The sequence below is a fragment of the Schistocerca americana genome, chromosome 3, assembly GCF_021461395.2.
Source record: "Schistocerca americana isolate TAMUIC-IGC-003095 chromosome 3, iqSchAmer2.1, whole genome shotgun sequence".
NCBI lineage: Eukaryota > Metazoa > Arthropoda > Insecta > Orthoptera > Acrididae > Schistocerca > Schistocerca americana.
In genome coordinates this window covers 975,133,361-975,149,261 of record NC_060121.1, presented here as the reverse complement: position 1 = coordinate 975,149,261, position 15,901 = coordinate 975,133,361, and the positions used below count along the sequence as shown (strand labels likewise).

At 41.2% G+C, this 15,901-nt stretch overlaps 1 protein-coding gene across 2 annotated transcripts in view; it reads left to right on the top strand.

Annotated features, from left to right (window-relative positions):
* Positions 1–15,901, top strand: part of LOC124607458 (activating transcription factor 7-interacting protein 1) — a 178,931-nt gene that overhangs the window by 150,218 nt on the left and 12,812 nt on the right. For both annotated transcript variants that reach the window (XM_047139793.1, XM_047139795.1), the window contains exon 12: positions 5,260–5,362. In XM_047139793.1, coding sequence (XP_046995749.1) covers positions 5,260–5,362 — 103 coding nt within the window. The remainder of the gene's footprint in view (positions 1–5,259; positions 5,363–15,901) is intronic.

Below are 15,901 nucleotides of genomic sequence, written 5' to 3'. Positions count from 1 at the left end.
GTGTGATGTTCACCTGAAACCATCGTGTAGAAGCCTATTTAAGGAGTTGGGCATACTGACTACTGCAACACATTATATTTATTCCGCCATGAAGCTTGTTGTAAATTATTCACTAAAATTCAAAATGAACAGTGATGTACATAATTACAGTACCAGCAGGAAAAATAGCATTATTTACTCCACATTAACGTTCTCTTTAGCACAGAAAGACATGCACAGTGCTGCAGCTAAAATTTTTGATAACTTACCCAGTGATATAAAATATTTGAGGGACTGCAAATTAAAATTTAAAAGCAGACTGAAAGGAACATGAAACTAACTTGATTTCTGTTGAATCTTGGGATATACTCGGAGTTCAAACAGAATGACCTCCCTGCCAACCAGTGTGAATTCCCAAAACATTGTTCACGTGAAACCCAACTCTCACTTTTTCGTGTAATCTCCTGAAAGCTACAGATCAAGGCGGTCAATTGGGTGAAAAAAAGTTACTCATTACCACTCTAGCACTTATTAATGAAATACAATTATATGAGTGTCAAACGAAATTTTGGAACTGTTGACAGTATCTTGGTAATGAGGTTGCATCATGTGATATTGGGTTGAGCATCATCACCAGATGAAGAAATAATGTCAGGAGTGCCTCAGGGAAATGTAGACACGCCTTTGAGAGGGATAGGGGGAGGGAGGGGGTGAAGAAATATTCAATAAAATCTTTTAAGGTTGACAACTAACTTTAATGTTAATAAATGTAAAATCGTTCACTTCACAAAATGATATAATATAGTACTATTTGACTACAATATTGGTGACTCACAAGTGGAATCAGTCAGCTCATACAAATACCTGGGTATAACTATCTGTAGTGATATGAGATGATATGACCAGATTGTAGGTAAAGCAGGTGGCAGTCTTCGCTTCACTGGTAGGAAAGTGCAGTCGTCTACATTGGAGATTTGTTATGAAGCACTCGGGCAACCCTTCCTAGATTGTTCCTCAAGTGTGTGGGATGCCTACCGAATCAGACTAACAGGTGATATAGAACATATAGAAAGAAGTGCAGCATGAATGGTAACAGATTTTATACGAATGCATGCTATCTGTTTTTGTGGACACACCTGGAAGAAAGACACGAAGCAGAATCTGCAGCTGTGATACATATTATATAAACTGAATTTGGAGGAGGGGAAAAGGGAAAGGGAGATGTCATCTGCATTGGGACTTTGTGCGGAACTGGTCGCGCCTAATGAAAATGTGTGCCTTCATCTGCATTGGGACTTTGTGCGAAACTGGTGGCGCCTAGTGAAAATGTGTGCCTGACTGGGACTCGAACCTGGGATCTTCCACTTACTAGGCAGTTGCATTAACCATTGTGCCATCTGGACACATTGTTTATTGCAAATGCGTGGATTATCTCGGCATGCTCCCCAGCCAATCCACATTTCCACCTAGTGTGGGTGGGAATGTGGGTCGGCCGGGGAGTGTGCCAAGATAGTCCATACATTTTTGATAAACCTGACCTCCCTGGTCTCCATGACCAACTATATCATCACCCGCAATTACTTCGCTTTTGGGTGCATCGTCTACAAACAAATCTGTTTCAGCAGTGTGGACCTGCATGACACCATCCTATGCCAACTTACTCATGGGCCATCAAGAGGAAACCTTCCTAACCACCCAGAATCCCAAGTGCCTCACATGGTTCAAATTTGTCGATGACATCTTTGAGATGTGGACTGTGGGTGAAGAAACCCTATTTATATTCCTTCAGAACCACACCACCTTGTCCCCCATTCGCATACCTGGTTCTTCTCAACCCAACAAGCCACCTTCCTCAATGTTGGCTTACACCTCAAAAATAGCTACAGCAGTACTTCAGTCCGTATCATACCTGCCAATCACCAGCACCACCAGCAATCACTTTAACAGTTGCCACTCATTCCCCACCGAGACATCCATCCACATAGCCTAGCGACATGTGGCTGTCACATTTGAAATGATGAGCAGTCTCTCTCCAAATATCCCAAGGTTCTCACTGAGGCCATCACAGACAGAAATTACTCTCCCAGCCTTGTACAGAAGCAGGTGTCCTATGTTCTTTCTATCCAGCCACCTATCACCTAACACATTCCCACTATCCAGTCACAAAGGAGCGTTTCCCTCATAACTCAGTACCATCCAGGACTGGAGCAATTAAATCACATTCTCTGCCAGGATTTCGACTACCTCTCACCATACCCTTAAAGGAGGAATTTTCTACCCACTATCCTTCTCACCGCTTTCACAGTGATATTCCGCCACTCACCAAACCTCCACAGTATCCAAGTTGGTCATGACATTGAATATACTGCCAGAATTTCGAGGTGAATCTATTTGCAATGTACACTCCTGGAAATGGAAAAAAGAACACATTGACACCGGTGTGTCAGACCCACCATACTTGCTCCGGACACTGCGAGAGGGCTGTACAAGCAATGATCACACGCACGGCACAGCGGACACACCAGGAACCGCGGTGTTGGCCGTCGAATGGCGCTAGCTGCGCAGCATTTGTGCACCGCCGCCGTCAGTGTCAGCCAGTTTGCCGTGGCATACGGAGCTCCATCGCAGTCTTTAACACTGGTAGCATGCCGCGACAGCGTGGACGTGAACCGTATGTGCAGTTGACGGACTTTGAGCGAGGGCGTATAGTGGGCATGCGGGAGGCCGGGTGGACGTACCGCCGAATTGCTCAACACGTGGGGCGTGAGGTCTCCACAGTACATCGATGTTGTTGCCAGTGGTCGGCGGAAGGTGCACATGCCCGTCGACCTGGGACCGGACCGCAGCGACGCACGGATGCACGCCAAGACCGTAGGATCCTACGCAGTGCCGTAGGGGACCGCACCGCCACTTCCCAGCAAATTAGGGACACTGTTGCTCCTGGGGTATCGGCGAGGACCATTCGCAACCGTCTCCATGAAGCTGGGCTACGGTCCCGCACACCGTTAGGCCGTCTTCCGCTCACGCCCCAACATCGTGCAGCCCGCCTCCAGTGGTGTCGCGACAGGCGTGAATGGAGGGACAAATGGAGACGTGTCGTCTTCAGCGATGAGAGTCGCTTCTGCCTTGGTGCCAATGATGGTCGTATGCGTGTTTGGCACCGTGCAGGTGAGCGCCACAATCAGGACTGCATACGACCGAGGCACACAGGGCCAACACACGGCATCATGGTGTGGGGAGCGATCTCCTACACTGGCTGTACACCACTGGTGATCGTCGAGGGGACACTGAATAGTGCACGGTACATCCAAACCGTCATCGAACCCATCGTTCTACCATTCCTAGACCGGCAAGGGAACTTGCTGTTCCAACAGGACAATGCACGTCCGCATGTATCCCGTGCCACCCAACGTGCTCTAGAAGGTGTAAGTCAACTACCCTGGCCAGCAAGATCTCCGGATCTGTCCCCCATTGAGCATGTTTGGGACTGGATGAAGCGTCGTCTCACGCGGTCTGCACGTCCAGCACGAACGCTGGTCCAACTGAGGCGCCAGGTGGAAATGGCATGGCAAGCCGTTCCACAGGACTACATCCAGCATCTCTACGATCGTCTCCATGGGAGAATAGCAGCCTGCATTGCTGTGAAAGGTGGATATACGCTGTACTAGTGCCGACATTGTGCATGCTCTGTTGCCTGTGTCTATGTGCCTGTGGTTCTGTCAGTGTGATCATGTGATGTATCTGACCCCAGGAATGTGTCAATAAAGTTTCCCCTTCCTGGGACAATGAATTCACGGTGTTCTTATTTCAATTTCCAGGAGTGTAGATCTTTTGCCCACAGGAGTTGTACTGTGTCACGTACTTCAACTTTGGATTATGTTTCCAGTTGCTGTTACACTGTGATGCAGCTATTACATGTGCGGCAGCAGATTTATTTGAAGGATGCCCAGAATATGTACTCTTTTTCTGACAATGCACCACTGTTGTTTTGTAGTGATCTCAGTGTGGGACAACATACATAACTTACTTCTGAAGTTCCTACATACATGGTCTGTTCTCCTGTTTTCTATAGAACGGAAAAAAAGCCTTTTTCTGTGAAACAGATTTTTGTATATTGGGTATTGAACAAACATAAAAACCTTACATACAGACAACACCTGTCTGAAGTGACTTTTCTGGGTTTTATTTACCATCTCAGGTAGGTAGTTGCATGGTGTAGAATGACATTGTTAGTTGTTGGTGTTAGCACAGCATTTGGTGCTCTGGGCCATTTTCCGATTGCAGATGCATCATTTCCGTTGTCATATTACTCTTCTTCTTCTGTTGTATTCTCTCTTCTCCCCCCCCCCCCCCCAAACACACACACACACACACACACACACACACACACACAAACAAAAGTACGGTTGTATATGGCTGTGATGTGTTTACAATGGCCCTAAAATGTTGAAAAGCTGCACTAGGGTTTCATCACTTAACTAATTTCAAAGTGTGACATCCTGTGACCTTAGTTAAGGGATGCACTGGAGTGAAGTACTTCTTTGAAAATCTTTACTCATAATAAATGCTGTGTGCAGAAGTGTTTTTTCTGCCATAGAAACATTTGTACTGTAACCAGAAGACTCAAGTAAATAGTGAATTGTGTTATTGGAACTTTAAGGAAACGTAGCAAAGTGTCGCAGCGATAAGATACTGTGCTTTTGATCAGGATGAGGGCAGTTCAAATTCCCATCCAGATATACATTGCCTGGATTTCCCTACTGCTCAAGGCAAATGCTGTGATAGTTCCTTTGAAAAGGTCATTGCCATTTCCAGTCCTTCCCCATTAGTGTTTGATGACCTTGTTATTTATGGAATATTAAAAACTAATTTTCCTTTGTATTTTACTTTTAGATTATTCAGGAGAAACATACATAAGATGTAGAAAGGGGAGGATTTGCAGATGTTGCTAAGAAAATGTAAAAAATCCTCCAAATGAGAGATTAGTGGGTTGCTAAAAATGTGTTGGGTCTGCTGTCTGGTTTTTCAATGCCTTTCTTCAGTTATTCATGCTTTGACAGGTTGAAACCCAATACTGTTTATACTCTTGGACAGTTCATTTATTAAAACAATTTGCAATTCAGTATGAGAAAAAGACAGACTATAGACTTGTTATTTTATTTCTAGTTTACCTGTTCTTCAATTTTTTTGAAATATTTTTTTATTATTTGTGCTTGTTATTGTGTTTGAAGTAATTGAACTGGATATGATTTCTAAGGGTTAAATAATTTTTGTCTACAGGTTGTTCCAAATGCTGTAGTAACTGTGACCAATGGACAAAAAAATCCAGCACCTGCTGTTTATGTTAAAAATGGAGCAGTTGTTTCTGTGTCACCACTTGTGGGTAAGTTTTCTTTGCAATATTATTTGTGCAGTGCACAGAATTTCATTAGAGAATGACTGAGAGAGGTGGCGCAGTGCTCGGCATACTGGAGTTAAATGTGGGAGGATGACTGTTCAAACGCATGTTCGGTCATCCACATTTATGTTTTCTGTGATTTCCCTAAATTGCTTCAGGCAAATGTCAGGATGGTTCCTTTGAAAGGGCACACAGGTTTCCTTCCCTAATGGCTTCTTGGCTTTGCTGTTGATGCGACATTAAACACTAATCTTGTTCCCTTCCTCCTCCTTGGAGAATGAGTTTCTTAAGTATTTACATCAGTGGCATATCCTGAAAATGGTGGTAAGGCATGCAGCATGAAACTTGCCAGTTGTACACAACTGTGATTTTATCTGTACTGGAACTCCACTCTGCAGTTCTTCTTGCGAAACTCCTCAGTAATGTCATCGAAAAATGAGTTTCAAACTTTCACCTACACTAATAGCTCCTTGTCTATGGACATGATGGAGAATACAGACAGACGATTTTGCCCTTGTGCATTCCCAGTAAAGGTCTTTATTCTTTTCAGTGCAGGAAAATGATTGTCCTACTGATGATAGTGTAGTCAGTATCGTTAACGTCAGTTCACTTAGTTTATAGAGTTCTGGAAGTCTAGTGTGAAGTTCACTTCGATACAGAAAACTTTGTATTTCCTTCACAGTCATGGCTACAAGATGTGACATAAACATGGCCTGCACTTCAGACTTCAACCTAACAATATGAAACAACTTCCCATATGTTTTCCTAAACTTTCAAATGGCTCCATAGGAAACACATCTGCAAAACTCGAACTTCTTTGAGTTCAGTATTTCAATAAACTTTAAGTCAGGCAGTGAATCAAGTCTGAGATTTAAGTGCTTGGTTATAGTATCTAATATCTCAATATCAATCCTCTCTCACCCTTTGCATATGTTTCTGTGCAATTTTCTGTTCTTCTCTTTCTTGGAGTATCACATACTGGTTGCTTTCAGTCTTGCACTGTACTTTCTCAAAGCCATTGTCAAAGCTATTGTATCTCGTGCACAGCTTTCAAGTCTTCAGTTTCTTTGCTGCAAATTTAATTCCAAAGAATTTGACTGCACACTGTTAAATGTAACAGCTGTCATGAAACCAGTTCCAAAACACACACTATAGGAAGTTAAATTGAAAATCTCGTAACATAATGAGAAATCGCCTTGCTTTATTAAAAGCAGGTGCATCCGAATTTTGGTGATTTTTCCAAAGTAGTTGCCTCGATTGTTAGAAACACAGCTTTTTCCAGTATCCTCGAAATTACGCTACTGGCCATATAATTGCTACACCAAGAAGATGACGTACTACAGACGCGAAATTTAACCGACAGGAAGAAGATGCTGTGATACGCAATGATTAGCTTTTCTGACCATTCACATAAGGTTGGCACCGGTGGCGACACCTACAACATGCTGACAAGAGGAAAGTTTCCTACCGATTTCTCATACACAAACAGCAGTTGACTGGCGTTGCCTGGTGAAACGTTGTTGTGATGCCTCGTGTAAGGAGGAGAAATGCGTACCATCACATTTCCGACTTTGATAAAGGTAGGATTGTAGCCTATCATGATTGCGGTTTATTGTATTACGACATTGCTGATCGCGTTGATCGAGATCCAATGACTATTAGCAGGATATGGAATCGGTGGGTTCAGGAGGGTAATACGGAACGCCGTGCTGGATCCCAATGGTGGTGTGTTGTTCTTTTGGTCCATTTTATGCATAGCATCCTACACCAGCTTCAAAGCTCAAACACATCAATGTGCTGTTTGTCTCATCGTATCACTAGCAGTTGAGATGACAGACATCTTATCCGCATGGCTGTAATGGATCGTGCAGCCATGTCTCGATCCCTGAGTCAACAGATGGGGACGTTTGCAGGACAACAACCATCTGCACGAACAGTTCAATGACGTTTGCAGCAGCATGGACTATCAGCTCGGAGACCGTGGCTGCGGTTACCCTTGACGCTGCATCACAGACAGGAGCGCCTGCGATGGTGTACTCAGTGATGAACCTGGGTTCACTAATGGCAAAACATTTTTCCGATGAATTCAGGTTCTGTTTACAGCATCATGATGGTTGCATCTGTGTTTGGCGACATCGTGGTGAACGCACATTGGAAGCGTGTATTCATCATCGCCATACTGGTGTATCACCGGGTGTGATGGTATGGGGTTACATTGGTTACACGTCTCTTGTCACATCTTGTTCGCATTGACGGCACTTTGAACAGTGGACATTACATTTCAGATGTGTTAAGACCCGTGGCTCTACCCTTCATTGGATCCCTGCGAAACCCTACATTTCAGCAGGATAATGCACGACCGCATGTTGCAGGTCCTGTACGGGCCTTTCAGGATACAGAAAATGTTGGACTGCTGCCCTGGCCAGCACATTCTCCAGATCTCTCACCAATTGAAAATGTCGGGTCAGTGGTGGCCGAGCAACTGGCTTGTCACAATATGCCAGTCCCTGCTCATGATGAACTGTGGTATCGTGTGGAAGCTGCATGGACAGCTGTACCTGTACATGCCATCCAAACTGTTTGACTCAATGCCCAGGCGTATCAAGGCCGTTATTACAGCCAGAGGTGGTTGTTCTGGGTACTGATTTCTCAGGCTCTATGCACCCAAATTGCGTGAAAATGTAATCACATGTCAGTTGTAGTATAATATATTTGTCCAATGAATACTCGTTTATCATCTGCATTTCTTCTTGGTGTAGCAGTTTTAATGGCCAGTAGCGTATAATTCTAATTGTCTTAAAAAGTGGATGGCTGCTGTCAATCTCGTAAGCATTTCCTGGTTCTGTTACATTTGTTCATTGTGCTTTCAAATGCTCGTATGTTTTTGTCCATCTAATTGTAAATCAGTCCTACTTTTACCAAGTGTTCCCAGGGTTATCCAGGCATGAATAGAGATTCTGATTTTTCCTGCAGTGTGTAGATTATTAAGGTCCGCATAACCATGATATTTACTTTTACGAGGAGATTTGTCTTTTCCGAGAATCAAACATGGCTGCATAACCAGATTGTTTTTTTGTTGTAATCAGGATTAAATGTTTGTGTGAAATTCCTGGATTTGTTCTCTGTCTGTAAATTGCTGAGATGGGGTTGGTTGACCATTCTTAACAAGTTCCAACTTTTCACTGAATGACTGTTAGTGGAAAGTTTAATAAAAATACTTGCTGCTCTATAACATCACTATTACAGTCACTCGTTGTCTGAAACTGATGGCTAAAATATCATTCTGACACATTAGATGTTTTGTTCATCCATCATTAATGCACCTGGAGTTCAAGGAAGCATAAGAGAAAAGATGCTGAATGCAATCTTCCTGTTGCATATGCATCTGCCCATGGTTCATGCATCCTTCCTGTGACATTACAAATGGCCAAATGGGAGTCGAGTCAACTACAGCGCCTTCCTTATATGTTTCGAGAACTGCCACTAGGAAGTGCCCATGCAGGTGCAGAAGCTAACTGTCGGCTCAAAAGGAAGAAAAGACTGGCTGAAATAAGTATCATATTATGATTTAATTATTATGAATGGACTTATAATGAATATTTGTGATTTAATGACATGAATTGCATTTATGGAGAATGCATCCTTCGGGTGGTACAGGAAAGCAGCACACTGATAATGTTTTCATAGACGAAGATAAATTTATTCAGATAAAAAATTTTCCTGAAACTTCCTGGCAGATTAAAACTGTGTGCCGGACCGAGACTTGGAACTTGGGATCTTTGCCTTTCATGGGCAAGTGCTCTACCATCTGAGCTATCCAAGCACGACTGACGGCCCAGCTTTACTTCTGCCAGTACCTCATCTCCTACCTTCCAAACTTTACAGAAGCTCTACTGCGGTTCGCAGGTCCCGAGTTAGTCTCGGTCCGGCATGCAGTTTTAATCTGGCAGGAAGTTTCATATCAGTGCACACTCCACTGCAGCGTGAAAATCTCATTCTAAAAACTTTCCCTGTTAAGAATGGTCTGTCTGATCATGATGCACAGCTAGTTTACGGTATATGATGTAGCTCCATACAGTAATGCAAAACAGTCCTCCAAATCAGTGCGGTCATTTAATGATTTAACAATTCAAAATTTTAGGGAAAGCTTACAACAGCTAGACTGGGATGAGGTGTACAGGGAACATGATGGTAATTTAAAATTTAACCTATTGCATGATACCTTTGTGAGTATATTTGAAATGTTTCCCTAAGAAAACAGTGAAACATAACTGAAAGAAACCATGTAAAAAGCCATGGCTTACTATAGGGATAAAAAATCTTGTAAACAGAAAAGGGAAATGCATCTTATGGCTAGGAGGAGTAATGACCCTGAAACAGTGAAACATTATAAAAACTACTGCATTGTATTAAAAGAAGTTTTAAGTGTTGTAGAGAAAATAGGATCCAGCTATTCATTAGAAAATGCAAGGCAGTATATTGAAGAGGCAGTACCTATGCAATTTCATAAAATAGAAATTCAACCTACCTCTCCTACTGAAATTAGGAAAATAATAAATTCACTCAAAAGTAAAAGCTCACATGGCATGGTGGCATTTCCAACAAATTAGTAGAAGCTTGTTCCCAACAAATAAGTAGGATTCTCAGCCACATATGTAGCAGCTCACGGAAACAGGACATTTTTCCAGAGAGACTGAAATAGATTATTGTTAAACCATCGCACAAAAAGGGGGATAGATCTGATGCGAACAACTACAGCCCAATCTCATCTCTGACAGCTTTATCAAAAATTCTTGAAAAAGTAATGTATTCAAGAGTAGCATAACACATTTGTAGAAATGAAGTACTAACAAAATGTCAGTTTGGTTTTCAGATAGACTTTTCAACAGAAAATATTAAATGCATTGGGTAACTGAACATCACCCATTGGGATATTTTGTGATCTCTCAAAGGCTTTTGATTGTGTGAATCATGAAATTCTTGTAGATAAGCTTAAGTATTGTGGTATGAGTGGGACAGTGCACAAATGGTTTAATTCATACATAACTGGAAGAATGCAGAAGGTTGAAATTAACAATACAGATAGTCTGCAAAAACCAACAGAGTCCTCTAACTGGGGAGGTATCAAGAACAGTATCCCACAGGGTTCAGTCTTGGGTCCCGTATTGTTCTTAATATATATTAACGACTTGCCACTCTATATTCATGAAGACGCAAAGCTAGTTCTTTTTGCTGATGATAAAAGTATAGTAATCGCACCCAAGAAGCAAGAATCAGCTGAGGAAATTTCAAATAATGTCTTTCAGAAAATTATTAAGTGGTTATCTGCAAATGGACTCTCACTAAATTTTGAGAAAATACAGTTTATACAATTCTGCATAGTAAATGGCATAACACCATTGATAAATATAGGCTATGAACAGAAGTCTGTTGCTAAGGCAGAATACTCATAATTTCTTGGTGTGTGTATTGATGAGAAATTGAATTGGAAGAGACATGTTGAGATGATCTGCTGAAACTGTTAGGTTCAGCTACTTATGCTGTTAGGGTTATTGCAAATTTTGATGATAAACATATCAATAAATTAGCCTACTATGCCTCTTTTCATTCACTGCTTTCATATGGCGGCATATTTTGGGGAAATTCGTCATTAAGGGAGGAAGTATTCATTGCACAAAATAGTGTAATCAGAATAATAGCTGAAGCCCACCCAAAATCATCTTGCAGACATTTATTTAAGAAACTCGGGGATATTTACAGTGCCTTCGCAGTACATACATTCACTTATGAAATTTGTCATTAATAACCCATCACAATTCAAAAATAACAGCGAAGTGCAAAGCTTCAACACTAGAAGAAAGGATGATCTTCACTATTCTGGGTTAAATCTCACTTTTTCATAGAAATAGTTAATTATGGTGCCACAAAAATCTTTGGTCGTTTGCCAAATGGTATTAAGTCTTTCAGTCAGCTAACCAACATTTAAAAGCAAATTAAAAGAATTTCTGAATTACAACTACTTCTACTCAACAGATGAATTCTTAGATATGAAGTAGTAACTGTAAATAAATAAATAAATGAATGAATAAATTATTTTCTGTAAAGAAAACTTATGTTGAAGTGACACGTTTCATATTCATGATCTATGGAACAATGATTTGTGTGTGTGTGTGTGTGTGTGTGTGTGTGTGTGTGTGTGTGTGTGTGTGTGTAAGGTATAATTGAACAATATGGAGCCAATAAGTGCCTGCCAGACAATGCACACCAAACTCCTATCTTCTCTAAGTGGAGAGGTTCTTCATACAGGATATGTGGGTTTCCCTGTGGCCAGTATCTGCAATTCCAGGAATTTACATAATGTGAAAAATTCAACCAGACTTCATCTGACATGGTGTAAAGCAAGATGTCAAAGTAACTGTTAGCAATTGATGTTAACATCCAGTTACAATAATGCACTGTTTTTTCCTGATCCTCAAATTTCACGTCTTGCACCACCGTCATATGGAAGGCTTTTAATTTCATATATTTTAGTACAAGATGTACAAAATACATCAGCCTGCTGTGATAACTTCCCTGCTGACTTAATGGGGACTTCTCTTAATGTCCATGCGGATTCTGTCTATAGTTTCAGGGGTCCTCACTGTCAGATGCCTATTTCTCTGCACATTCTGAATGGGTTCTACAGCCCTCCATTTCTCTTACAGATCTTGACTAGTTCTGTTCATGAGGAGGTTTTTTTTATTATTATTTTTATAAATTTTTACCAGGATACTTCACTTTATTTACATTCTTTAATTGGGGGCTGTCTTTATGTAATTCTGCACAGTATCAATTCGCTGTTATAATGCAAACTGCCCCATTTTTGTAATAACTTAACTATAAGAGTTTCTCACAACTGACACACACACACAAACAGATATATATATATCTCTAAAAACAAAGATGATGTGACTTACCAAATGAAAGTGCTGGCAGGTCGACAGACACACAAACACACACAAACATACACACAAAATTCAAGCTTTCGCAACAAACTGTTGCCTCATCAGGAAAGAGGGAAGGAGAGGGAAAGACGAAAGGATGTGGGTTTTAAGGGAGAGGGTAAGGAGTCATTCCAATCCCGAGAGCGGAAAGACTTACCTTAGGGGGAAAAAAGGACGGGTATACACTCGCACACCCACACATATCCATCCGCACATACACAGATGGATGTGTGTGTGTGTGTGTGTGTGTGTGTGTGTGTGCGCGCGCGTGCGAGTGTATACCCGTCCTTTTTTCCTTTTTTCCCCCCTAAGGTAAGTCTTTCCACTCCCGGGATTGGAATAACTCCTTACCCTCTCCCTTAAAACCCACATCCTTTCGTCTTTCCCTCTCCTTCCCTCTTTCCTGATGAGGCAACAGTTTGTTGCGAAAGCTTGAATTTTGTGTGTATGTTTGTGTTTGTTTGTGTGTCTGTCGACCTGCCAGCACTTTCATTTGGTAAGTCACATCATCTTTGTATATATGTATATATATATATATATATATATATATATATATATATATATATATATATAAACAAAGATGAGGTGACTTACCGAACAAAAGCGCTGGCAGGTCGATAGACACACAAACATACACACAAAATTCAAGCTTTCGCAACAAACTGTTGCCTCATCAGGAAAGAGGGAAGGAGAGGGGAAGACGAAAGGAAGTGGGTTTTAAGGGAGAGGGTAAGGAGTCATTCCAAACCCGGGAGCGGAAAGACTTAGGGGGAAAAAAGGACAGGTATACACTCGCACACACGCACATATCCATCCACACATACAGACACAAGCAGACATGTCTTTAAATATGTCTGCTTGTGTCTGTATGTGTGGATGGATATGTGCGTGTGTGCGAGTGTATACCTGTCCTTTTTTCCCCCTAAGGTAAGTCTTTCCGCTCCCGGGATTGGAATGACTCCTTACCCTCTCCCTTAAAACCCACTTCCTTTCGTCTTCCCCTCTCCTTCGCTCCTTCCCTCTTTCCTGATGAGGCAACAGTTTGTTGCGAAAGCTTGAATTTTGTGTGTTTGTTTGTGTGTCTATCGACCTGCCAGCGCTTTTGTTCGGTAAGTCACCTCATCTTTGTTTTTATATATAATTTTTCCCACGTGGAATGTTTCCTTCCATTTATATATATATATATATATATATATATATATATATATATATATATATATATATATATATATATATATATACTGGCAGGTCGATAGACACACAAACAAACACAAACATACACACAAAATTCAAGCTTTCGCAACAAATTGTTGCCTCATCAGGAAAGAGGGAAGGAGAGGGGAAGACGAAAGGAAGTGGGTTTTAAAGGAGAGGGTAAGGAGTCATTCCAATCCCGGGAGCGGAAAGACTTACCTTAGGGGGAAAAAAGGACAGGTATACACTCGCACACACGCACATATCCATCCACACATACAGACACAAGCAGACATATTTAAAGACCCTCTCCTTTAAAACCCACTTCCTTTCGTCTTCCCCTCTCCTTCCCTCTTTCCTGATGAGGCAACAATTTGTTGCGAAAGCTTGAATTTTGTGTGTATGTTTGTGTTTGTTTGTGTGTCTATCGACCTGCCAGCGTTTTTGTTCGGTATGTCACCTCATCTTTGTTTTTATATATAATTTTTCCCACGTGGAATGTTTCCTTCCATTATATATATATACTTTCTGATAAAATGCAGTTCAGCCAACTTTCTCGAAAGTGTTGAAACTTCACAAGCAATTCAGCTAGAGATGATAAACCAGTTCGTGAGGTGTACTGGTTTTATATGCGTCACCCTGTGGTACATCAGTGTAACTTGTATACTTCACTATCGTATGTGCTCATTCTGTACTGTTTTTGCTTCTATTACTCTTGTATAGTTCTGCTATAATTAGATTATCATCACTCTTATCTAATATGTAACGACATGCCCTACAGCCAAAACTATAATAATAATAATTCATGCCAAACTGAACGTAATATTAGCAATTAGCTCTCAAGTTATATTTATATTGAAATCTCTCTCATACAGCGGCAAGCATCTGCATTGTAATTTATCCATTTCAACTTCTTTTTGTACACATTTTTACTACGCAGTTACGAAATATTTCAACATATTTGATATGTAACAAAACCGATGAGCACAGGATTTTACATTTTCTGCCTTATCGTGACCTAACATTTTGGGCATTAATGATAGCTTTAGTTAAAATACTGGTAGAGGTCATAGTTGAACTGCCTCGTTTATGACGCTGCCAATCTCAACAAGCAATTGCTCAGTAGCCATTACCAAATGTTTTGGTTGTGCGTTGATCATTGTTATCCTTTCTTATTGTGAAGTACATCTTGGTCCCATCAGAGTTGGATTATTACGGCAGAAGGGATCAGTGAGCCCGATGGCCATGTGCCATTTCTGCTTTTACAAAAGCACTTGAGAAGGGTGTAGGCTGGTTGCCCTGCAAGAGGGAGGCGGGGCTTGTTTCCCAGTATTGCTCCTCTCCCCTATTGCGCTATTTATTCCAGTTTTACGCACACGAGCTGAGTGCCAGTTTATAGTGTCTGCAGACCACAAAACATGTAACAATATTTAGGCCACACCGAAAATCTTCCCGTATGATGTGAAGAGAGTTAGTTATTCTCTGTTCTACTTCATTGCTAAGTACGTTGTCGGTTCTATCTGTTGTGACGCAACGTGTAGGTCAGGTGGCTATGAATGCCCACAAAAGGTAAAGATCAATGTTCTGCCAATTTTTTATAATCATCAAGAAACACTCCATTCACTGAGAGGATAATGCTGCAGCTTCTCAACAGGTATAAGTCATTTGTTGGAATCTTACATAGAGCCAAAGACCATAAAAAAAAGTGTTGAAGTTTTAGGAAAAGCAAACATTCCAATGAAAAAGCCTCCACAGTAACAACTTTTAACAGCCAATTTCAAATCACTGAAGCCTAGTTTGTAGTCAAGTAGTGTGATAACTTTCTAAATGTTTTTGTGTAATCATTTACACACAATAAAAGATGTTAAATTTTCATCCCTACAAATAATCCATTTTCGGAAACGGCATGAGTATTTTGTGGGCCATGTTGGCAATCCCGATCAAATGCATGTTTATTTTGGTATGTTATTGTCAACATGAAGGGTGTTAAGTGTTCCTATAAGAAGTTGTAGCAATGAAAATGCCAGAATAGCAGCAATGCTGGGTGTGTTAGCAAGTGGAAGGAAGCTCACCCCCCATATGTGATCGTTCGCAGGAAAGTAACACAGATAGGAAAACTGCCTGCAGGACTTAACTTTAGGTGCCAAGAAAGGCCTGATGTTAGATTGGGTTGCTTCAAACAGAATACCAGGCTCTTTGCTTAACAGTAGGAAAATAATTGGTATCCGATTTTTTTCAGGGGACACCTCACCCAGAGAGTTAAGGATCTGACAGCAGTCCTAGCCCATTACTGGTGGGATAACCACACAACTTCAAGTAATATATGTTACTGTGAATAGACCTTTTT